Source organism: Triturus cristatus, chromosome 11 (assembly GCF_964204655.1).
Source record: "Triturus cristatus chromosome 11, aTriCri1.1, whole genome shotgun sequence".
Taxonomy (NCBI): domain Eukaryota; kingdom Metazoa; phylum Chordata; class Amphibia; order Caudata; family Salamandridae; genus Triturus; species Triturus cristatus.
Window position 1 is genome coordinate 666,606,276 of NC_140594.1, and position 10,747 is coordinate 666,617,022.

At 45.4% G+C, this 10,747-nt stretch overlaps 1 protein-coding gene across 1 annotated transcript in view; it reads right to left on the reverse strand.

The window, feature by feature from the left end:
- Positions 1-9,850, reverse strand: part of KY (kyphoscoliosis peptidase) — a 175,670-nt gene extending 165,820 nt beyond the window's left edge. Inside the window, exon 1 of the mRNA XM_085634246.1 lies at positions 9,579-9,850. Within this exon, the coding sequence (XP_085490372.1) occupies positions 9,579-9,714 (136 nt within the window). The 5' untranslated portion in view covers positions 9,715-9,850. The remainder of the gene's footprint in view (positions 1-9,578) is intronic.
- Positions 9,851-10,747: the final 897 nt, after the last annotated feature.

Genomic DNA, 10,747 nt, shown 5'->3' on the forward strand with positions numbered 1-10,747 from the left:
GGACGCGCTCAGATGGATCACCTCCTTCCTCACCAGAAGAACCCAGAGGATCTACCTCCCACCTTTCACCTCTGAACCCAAGGAGATCACCTACGGTGTCCACCAGGGCTCATCCCTTAGCCCCACGCTCTTCAACGCCTATATTGATCCCACAGTCTCAACATAATTTCTTATAAGACGACACCCAACTCATTATCTTACTCACCAACAACCTCAACACCACCAGAACCAGATTGCACAGATGTATGACAAGCGTCACCGACTGGATGAAGAACAACTGACTGCAGCTGAATGCAGACAAGACTGAAGTACTGATCTTTGGCAACAACAACAAAACGAGGAACAACTCCTGGTGGCCATCAGACTTAGAACCCGCACCCACTCCCTCCGACCATGCCAGAAAACTCAGAATCATCATTGAGAACAAGCTCACCATAAAATCACAGATCAACGCCATCTCCTCCGCCTGCATCCTCACTCTGCACATGCTACATAAAGTCACTAGCCCTACACACGAGACGCATCGTGACGCAGGCCCTCATCTCCAGCCGACTGGACTACTGCAACACCCTCTACATAGGAATCCCTGCACACCTCCTAAAGAGACTTCAGGCTATGCAGAACACTGCAGTCAGACTCATCCTCGGCCTTCCCTGACGAAACCACATCACGCCCTCCCTCAGGCAACTCCACTGATTCCCCATACAGAAGAGATGTCAATTCAAGCTGCTGATCCACGCACACAAGGCTCTGCACAACCAAGGGCCCGCATTCATTAACTACCGCCTGAACTTCCACCACCCCCGAGAAGCTTATGCTACGCCTCTCTTTCAATTGCCCATACTCCCCGCATCTACTGAAGCAGAAGTGGAGGATGCTCCTTCTCCCACATCGCAGCAAAGACCTGAAACAGCCTCCCCATGCACCTCCAGACCATCAACTGACTTACGGAATTCCGAATGGCCTTCAAGACCTGGCTGTTCGAATAAGCCTCCATGACCTGTAAGCGCCTGGATACCTTATTGTGTAATTAACCGCACTTTATGAATCCTGATTGATTGATCATCAATTGAAATGACCATTACATGTGCACTGACTTACAGTTTTACTTATAAAAGTATGCAGAGCACAAATGATAATGTGTGGAAATGTCATCACCCAGTGTAATGATTTGCTTTGATAGCATTAAAATATTTGTTCCCACAACACTTCAAAATTACCAAATATTGTGCTTCATTTGTGCTTTTCTAATTCTGACATATTCTGAGATATCCGTACTATTCATGTACAGAGATTACATTTTATTGTGTGCTAACAAACAATAACATTGTATAGCCTTCCTCAAGCACACCCCCAACAGCCAGCATCATTGCCACATAAATCCTCACACTTCGAAGTCAGATCAAGAAAAGTAAACACTAAGCTCCCTAGAAGACAGAAACTGACATTGGACCTCTGTCTTTGAATGCACAGCAAATATGACGAGATAAGAACAAGTTTTGAAGGCCTGTTTACAGAAATCGCGCACAGGTGGATGAATTCGGTAAGTAGGGTTTTGGCAACAGAAGGGACAAACTCAAGCTGGAGAGTCTAAAACAAATAGAGCCAGCAAATAGAAAGCAAGCAAATGTGAGTTACAATCCACAAAGCCAATAGTATATAATGGGTGGAATGTATTCCCAGGGAAGCTTTCCGAGTTTCCACAAGATGTACTTAGCAAACCATACAGCTGTGCTGTCTGGTAGGCTTTGACCTACAAAGGAACATTTGTATTTTCTTGCAGTATTTCAACACTTGCAACATTTTGCACAATGAAACTTCCTTTCTGACCTGGGTGGAAATAAAAAAAACATGTAAACAACCATTCCTAGAACAGATATGAGTAAATTCACTGATTTTAGAATATGGGTGATTTCCATGTACTATTAGAAACAGTGCAGCGCATAAGTGACACTGCGCTCCAAAGTAGGGGCTGTACTTCCAGCCATCTCACAAAGCACACAGTGCAAGAGTCACTACTACACACACTTTGAAATCAAACCAACCAACACTTGATGAGATATTTTTGTCTTTAGCCATTCTTAAGAGATGGTACTGACCCTGGCAAAGGACATCTACAGCGTCTCTACATTTTTTACAATGATTTATTTAAATATGTATTAATATATTTAAGTGATTACAATGATTTCTTTAAATATGTATTAATATATTTAAGTGAGAATCACCCATACTTGAAGTTGGAGATCTGTACATTCATACTGTATCCTTTAACTCTTATAACCTTGATAAGAACTGGTTTACAAAGGATTTTAAATGACACTCATCAAAAATGCAACATCTCTCTTCAGAATTGTCCGTTGCCGCACTTAGGAATGTAAATAAGGTGTGATTTTTTTTCTCTCACAATAACAGACATTGTTCTGAGCTAGGATAACAGTAAGGGTTTGTGTCCCAAAACAGAGGTTTCAGATATGGGTTTTTCTTTTTCTAACAAATGAAACTTTATTACATGTATTCTGTTGGTTTTATTGGGAAGCCAGACTGTAACACTCAGAATGCATCTAGTTTACAGTGGTGACTTGAAACTAGCGAATTATTTAAGTAAATTAATAATGACAGAATATCCTAAAATTAGAAACAAGGGGGCATATTTGCTAACCATTCGCGCAATGCAGGGCAGCAAGCAATGTTGCTACACAGCACGCGTTGCGTGAAATGGGGAGGGCAGAAATTGTCCATATTTACAAAGATATGGAGTATTATTGAGAGCACCATTGAAGGCAATTGAGTGGCTCAGGGCCAATTGTGGCTGGGATGTGTTCGGCGCCAACATTCCACAGTTTGTTTTGCTGTTTCTCCCTTTTTAATTTAGTGCACTTTACCTTCAGTGGGTGGAAAGTTCTAAAATTATAGTCCTTCTGCCTCAGGCTATACTTTTTGTTAAAGACCCAATTCCTTGTTCTAGCCTCTAACCTGCAGCTTGGGCCTATATGTTGGGTTTACAAACCGGTATACACCCCAACAGCAAACTACAGTGCTACAGAATATCCATATGCTGCTGTACATGTATTCCTATGCCCACAAAACCAACTGGAACACATAAAAACATTACATTAGTCAAAGGTTACCTTTAAATCTTCACTTGAGTTGGCTGCACTGTCAAAACATCTGTAAGCTTGGGAATTCAGAGCACACTCATTGCCAACAAACTTTTTCACACCACCGGTTGTGTTGATCATGTGTTTGCTCTAAGAAAGCTTACTGTAGAATTGTTAAAGGCCAGGAACCTGAGTTATAGGCCGGAGGCGCATGCCAGGGCCTACAACGAGGCATAAGCCCTCAGAAGGACTATAATGCTATTAGAACATTTCACTCACTGAGGGTAGAGTGTTCTATTAAAAAGGGAGAAATAGAAAATCAGAGATTGGAATGCTGGAGCAGAAGGCATATACCAGCCACTGCTAGCCCTGAGCTACCTCGTTGTCTTCAACAATTCTTTCAACATTCCAAAGTTCTAATGTTATTTATAGATGACTACTTTCTACATACTATATATCTACCAGATAAAACATTTGTGTGATGATCCAGGGGAATTTTGAGATGTAAAATTGTCCCTTGGGATATGGAATTATCCCGTAAGATGTGGCATGATACACCACACAGTCAATAGTTTGAATTGAGAGAGAAATACTCCTCCTGACAGTGACAAAGTCCACTCTTTGTATATTTTCAAAATATATTTCCCCAGTAAATAGCTTGGGAGCTAGTGGTAACTCTCCTGCTGCCTGTAAGCAGCTCTCCTGTGTGCAGCCCAGTCTACTAAATTAGAAGCTTTTACTTGGTTGAATTCATATTAGCAGGATAGGTTGATTTCCAGTGAGCATAAGTAGCTCTTATTACAGAAAAGGTTGAAGAATACTGAAAAAGAATTGGTAGCAACAGGTAACAGGCAGCTGCACTGTCAAGCCAGATCTGATGATTGCTTTCTAGACGGAATTGAATGGGAGGTGTTCAGGGCATATGGTGCCAACAATGAGATTGCAGAGTCTCTTATGCTGCCTCTTCACATGGGGCGTTCTTTTTAGACTTTATTTAAAAGAACAAAGAGGGGCACTAAGAAATGGTAGGAGTCTTGTCCCTCAGGAAGACTCAGAGCTGGTGTGGTCTTAAAAAATGACCTGCACCAACAAATTACAGCACCCAACAACTGAAAATAGGCACTATATGACAAATCCTACAAAATGAAAGGCTGTCCTCTTATTACATCTTGTAACTCAGAGTAAGCATGAGTTATTTCTTGTGCAAGGTGGCTACTTCACAATCGTGCCAGGACACTGTGATTACAATCATGGGCTGTGCACTTAAGAATCATTGCTATCAAGTGTGTGTGAGGCACACCGAGACTACAGAACCCAAAATGCATCAAATTGTCAAAGAAAAGAGCAAGACTGGGGTTTGTTGTGTGGATGAAATGGAGTCAGGCCATCACTTTAGTTATAAGGGACTCGGGCCGGCTTTTAACCCCCCCTGCCACAGATTCCCTTACCTCCACCCTTTAACAGTGCCCCTCAAGTCTCCATAACCACTGTCTCTCAGATTCATTTAGTTTTATAGCACCACTCATACCAGTGTAAGGTGTCAGGGCACTTTACCTCACACACACATTACAAAGAGACAATCAATCATGCGTGTGTAAATCAGTGTATAGCAAATGTTACATAAGACAGGACTACAAGGTGTAGTGTAGGAGTGACATGTCATCGATACTGGTAGGCGATATAGTTTAAGAGTCCGTAATCTGGAAAAGCACAAATTCAGAATTTAAAATGTAACATCATTGTTAGGGGTTCTCTTAAATATTAAGAATTGTTTTCTACCCAAATGAACCCTTTTCACAAGGTTAGGATGATGAAAGACTGGGCAAAAACAACACATAGCCCTAACATATACCTTGCAGTTTGCATGCAGCTCTTTGATGACAGTTAATAGCTCAATCTGCTATATTAGGATTTTGATTTATAAACTGAAAATAACAAAAGAAGCTCTCTTACAGAAGCAGTAACCCACTGACCTATTTACATTATATGCACTTTGTTATCTGCATAGTACACGTTCTTAGCAGCAGGCATTTTAACCATCTGTGCTACCTTAGGATGAGTCAAAACTTAAACTAGACAAACCTCCGGTCTCTTTCCAGGAAGACGATTAATCACAAGAGGTATATGCGACGTTACAACACATGCGATTACATCGCATGCTGTTGCAACGCAAAACTTTACCCCAACTTTCTGTCGGGGGAGCGCTGGAAGTTGGAATAGATTAATTTTCTATTCCAACTTCAGTGTGTGCAACAGTAGGAAAGGTGTTGGAGTTAAATCCAACACCTTCTACCCACTGCTGCACACCTTTTGCGTTGCAACGGCATGCAATGCAATCGCATGCGATGTAACGGTTGCATTAAAAAGGCTGTTTCCCTCACAAGAGTTATCTTGACATTTTAATTGATGCCTGTAAATTGCTAGAGGCCAGGAACGGGGCAGCAGGTGCTTCTAACATGATAATATACTTGCAAAAATGACGCCCTCACCCCAAGTCAGAGCCCGGTGCGATGGCACCAATCGCACTGCCTTAGAGCCGGCACTGAAGGGACTAGACCGAAACTACGCATGTAGTTACATACGACTCATCGAAAGCACCATGTTTTACTCTAGAAACATCAGTGGCATTTAACTAGGGTGACCAACCGTCCGTAAATTTCACAGACCGTCCGTAATTTGGATCTCACGCCCGTGACAAACCCTTTTACGGACGCCTTTTGTCTGTAATTTTGGGCATTGGGGAACATCACTGTTCCCCTGCCAGAAGCCTGAGCTCCCTGATGGGGGCCGCCTCGCACTCATCCTGTGAGCGCAAGAGCAGCCTCATCCGCCCATTGTCATTCTGTCTGCAGCTGATTGCCACATACAGAATGACAATGGGACAGTCTGTGCTCTTACTGCATGCATTGGGCCGTTTGCAGCCTCGGTCTAGGGCAGGGCATTCAGTCAGGTGGAAACAACGTACAAAAACGCCCATGCTGCTAGGTTATAATCCAGTTCATGAAAAGAAGGCGGTATAACAAGTTAAAAATAAAAAAGGGTTATGGGTCTTTCACAGTCTCATCATTTTAAAACGGACTCATTTTCAGTGTTATATTCAACAAAGCCATGGTTGCTGCTTTTTTATTTTATGCAAGTGACACCCATTGACAAAGCCAATAGTCTGGCTTGTAGGTGTAACACTACTTGTTGTTGGATGCAATGAAAGAAGCAGCAAATTACCAGTCGTTGGAACACTATGCTGAGCACAGATTTTTAGCTTAGGTGTTTTAAGCCATGCCCTTAATTACATTAAGCACCCCCTTTTGAGAGACCCCCCCAGTTTTTTCATCCCACTTAAAGCCCTGGAAAAAACACCATGTCACAGTGGCACTGTGCATCATGCATGACCCATGACATCCACTTTTTCAGATTTCCTATGTACAGGGGCATAGTGAGCCCTCCCCCGCCCCACCCCTTGCTTTAGGAACTACAGCAGAGGTGAAGTCCTTGATGGGCCTCTTCTGTCTGCAACTCTGCAGACAAAGGCTTATCTCATATTTAGGTGCCGATTACGATCCGGCAAAAACCGGGTACGAACCGTCGGTCGGAGCGTTTTCTCCGTCCGACTCGTACCCGGTCGTAAAACTTCACAAACATGGAATTATGATTCGCACGGAAACACCATTTCCGTACGAATCGTAAAAAACACCGACCGACGAAAATATAAATACAAATGTGCTCCGGGAATGCTGCGACGTGACGTCGGGACGCTGTCAGGCAGCGTTTCACGACCCAGGAACCACGATTCGAACCGACAGCAGTCCGGACGGCAATATTTTCACGGCACCAAAAAAGTGCCGGAAAAGCGAAGTACGTCACGAAACGACCAGAGTAGGTGGCCCGGTACGCGCCGTACCCCCCCCAGCCCCCGTACGTACGCGCCGACCCCCCCAGCCCCCATACGTTCGAGACGTACCCCCCGTGTATGTACACCCGTGTACGTGTCGAACCCCCCGTGTATGTACACCCGTGTATGTTCGAGTCATACCCCCCGTGTATGTACACCCGTATACGTGTCGAACCCCCCGTGTATTTACACCCGTGTACGTGTCGAACCCCCCCGTGTATGTACATCCGTGTACGTTCGAGTCGTACCCCCACCCGTGTATGTACGGTGCGTACCCCCAGCGCGTAGCGCTGGGGGTACGCACCGTACATACACGGGTGGTGGTACGACTCGAACGTACACGGGTGTACATACATGGGGGGTTCGACACGTACACGGGTGTACATACACGGGTGGGGGTACGACTCGAACGTACACGGGTGTACATACACGGGGTGGTTCGACACGTACACGGGTGTACATACACGGGGGGTTCGACACGTACACGGGTGTACATACATGGGGGGGTACGACTCGAACGTACACGGGTGTACATACACGGGGGTTCGACACGTACATGGGTGTACATACACGGGGGGGTACGACTCGAACATACGGGGGCTGGGGGGGGTTGGCGCGTACGTATGGGGGCTGGGGGGGTCGGCGCGTACGTACGGGGGCTGGGGGGGGGTCAGCGCGTATGCGGGCACATATCTCCATGGTTGCTATGGGAGTTCGGTGCGGACGTTTTTTTTTCCATACGGTTGTAACATCGGACGCACGGGATGGATCGTAATTCCTCGGTCGGACTTCACTTTTCACATTTGTACGGTAAATCGTCCGTGGACGTGTCGGACACATTTTCCGACCCGAGGACGTGTGGGGAATACTTCCCAATGCGATTCGTATGGACTTTTTACCATGCGAATCGTAATTGGCAGTTTGTACGGCACTTGTGCGATTCGTACGGTAAAAAGACCGGATACGAGTCGTACGGGGAATTTTTTTACCGGATCGTGATCGGCACCTAAATGTGAAAAGGTGAGCAAGTGAAGGGATGGGTGGATGGCTGGATGGATTAGTGAAAGGGTGAATGGGTGAATGGATGAATGAAAGGGTGAATGGATGGATAATGAGAGAAAGGATGGACAGATGAGTGAGTGGACGGATGCATGAGAGAAGGGAAATATATGGATGTGTGGATGGAAGGATAGATGGACGGGTAAATGGATGGATGAGTGGATGGATGGATGAGTGAAAGGGTGGATGATGGGCGAGTGAATGAGTGGATGGAAGAGTGAATTGATTGATGAATTGATAAGTGAAAGGATGATGGATGAGTGAAAGGGTGGATTTAATGCTGGATGAGTGAGTGAAAGGGAGGGTAGGTGGACAAAAGGGTGGATAGATGAGTGAAGGAGTAAAAAGGTGGATGGATGAGAGAAAGGATGGATGGATGAGTGAAAGAGTGGAAGGGTGGATGGATGAGTGAAAGGTTGGATGAGTGATAGGGTCAATGGGTGGATTTATGAGTGGATGAGTAGATGGATAGGTGGATGGAAGGATGGATGGGTGGTTAAGTGAAAGGGGGATGGGGAGAGAAAGGGAGGATGGATGGATGGATGACTGAAAGGGTGAATGGGTGGAAGGAAGAGTGACTGGGTGGATGAATGAGTAAGTGAAAGGATGGCTGGATGGGTGAAAGGTTAAATGGTTGTATGAATGAGTGAATGGATGGATGAGTCGAAGAGTGGATGGATGAGTGTAAGGATGGATAGGGTGAAAGGATGAATGGAGGGATGGATGAGTGAAAGGGTGGATGGAGGGATAGATGAGTGGAATGATCGATGGATGGAAGGATAGATTTGCAAATGGTTGAATATTGATATGGATGGGCACACAGATGGAAGGACAGAATGAATGGTGAAAGATTGAATGATGGATGAAAGAATGATTACACCTTGTAACCCCCATTATCTCAAGTAACATTTCCTATACATTGACTTTCACATTTATATGAGTCATTGTCTCTATATAATATGTGTGTGATGTAACGCACTCCGACACCCTGTCCTACTTACTTGGGATGAGTAGCACTATAAAAGAAATTAAATACACATTAGAGAGGGTTTTTGTGAAGATGAGGGGCACCATTGGAGGGTGGTAGCAAGGTGGCCTGGCTGGACCAGGCATCAGGCGTTTCCCTGGGAGGCTGGAAAGGTGGGGTGGGGGCGATTTTGTTACCACAAAAAGACCTGCACATTTGCTCAAAGATGCGCGCACACTGAAAAACCATGAAGTGCACAATTGCCTCTACCTAATATAAACGTATTTTAACTTGTGCTTAAGTGGTTGTCTATTTACTTACTTATATACTATTGCACAACCTCCTCTGATGTGTCTGTAAAACGTACCTTTTGTCCTGAATTTTGACCTCCTGTCCTGAATTTTTGTACATAATGTTGACCCTTTGTCCTGAATTTTTACACTAACGGTCCTGAATTTGCCATCATGCCAGGTGGTCACCCTACGTTTAACGCGCTTCTGGACATCCTGCCTAACTACCCTTGAACACACACAGTAGCACGGACAGGTGTTGCCAGCCTTCTTACCATGGACTTGGCGTGAAGAAGATGTTGTAGTGATGCCAACCGTGTGCACCTCGTGCCCCGTCTTCCTGTTCCCATTGGCGCGAACCGTGAGGAGCCAGTCAAATGTTATTGCCTGAACCTCGCCTGTGGCCTCCATAGCTTCCCCCGGGTCGTCGTACAGGGCAGTGCAAGTCAGGCTGTGCAGGGCACGGTTGTCGCAGCGGGTCTGCCCCGCTCACTACCCAGCCAGCCCCTGCACTGCCTATGGGGCTGAAAGCCAAGCCTCGAGCAGCAGCTTGGACAGGCTGCCAGATGCCAGGTCTCCCTGCTGAAAGATGGGTGCTGGCGGCCGCCTGGCCTCTCAGTTACAGAGATAAGTGAACCCCCGGTGGGATTTCCTCTCAGGGGTCTTAAGGGCTTGGGCATGGGAGCGCGGTGCGTGCGGGTGGCACACCTGTTCTGCGCCGCCAATCGCTTAAACGACTGCCCAGAGCCGTGTAAGCTCCGAGGAAGCATGCCAACTCGCGACGGGAGTTTTAGTTTCGCGAGTAGCGTCTTCCACGTACTCGTGCTTGCTTCCCAAACTTTCTTGGGCTCTGCTCCGTTTGCGGTTCCTCTGTCTTTTTCCCAATGTTTAGCCCAAATGCGGATTGCCCAGTGTTTCATACCAGGTCCGCAGTGCTTGGAAAGTAATTATCATTTTTTTTATTTTATCCTGCCGATTCCTTGGATTTAAGGAATTTACACTTTGTCACGATTACGAATGGACCGGAATCGCTCACTAAACTTTCTGTTTTGTCCCGTTGTGATTGTGTGTGATTGATTGTGTTCATTTCCATTTCTCATTATCCATTTTCTTACAAGTGTTTTTTCGATTTTGCCAGTGGACTCTGTAAATTTGAGCTGCAATGTTGCACATTCTCAAACCTGCCATGCTCAATATTATTAATAATTAACATTATTAGAGCGCAACTTTCAACTCAAAGGTATCCTGGCGCTGACCTCATTAGAGTAGAAAACAAGTCAAGTTAGATACTATGTCTAGACATGGCTTTCTTCAGTGAGGACCAGTTATATGAGAAACAGCCAGGATTTAAGAACTTTTCTAAATGGAAGGCGGTCATTGCTGGCTCTCAGCGGGCCTGATAATTTGTTCCTTAGCTGTGCTGGCCTCACTAAAAAAGTCCACC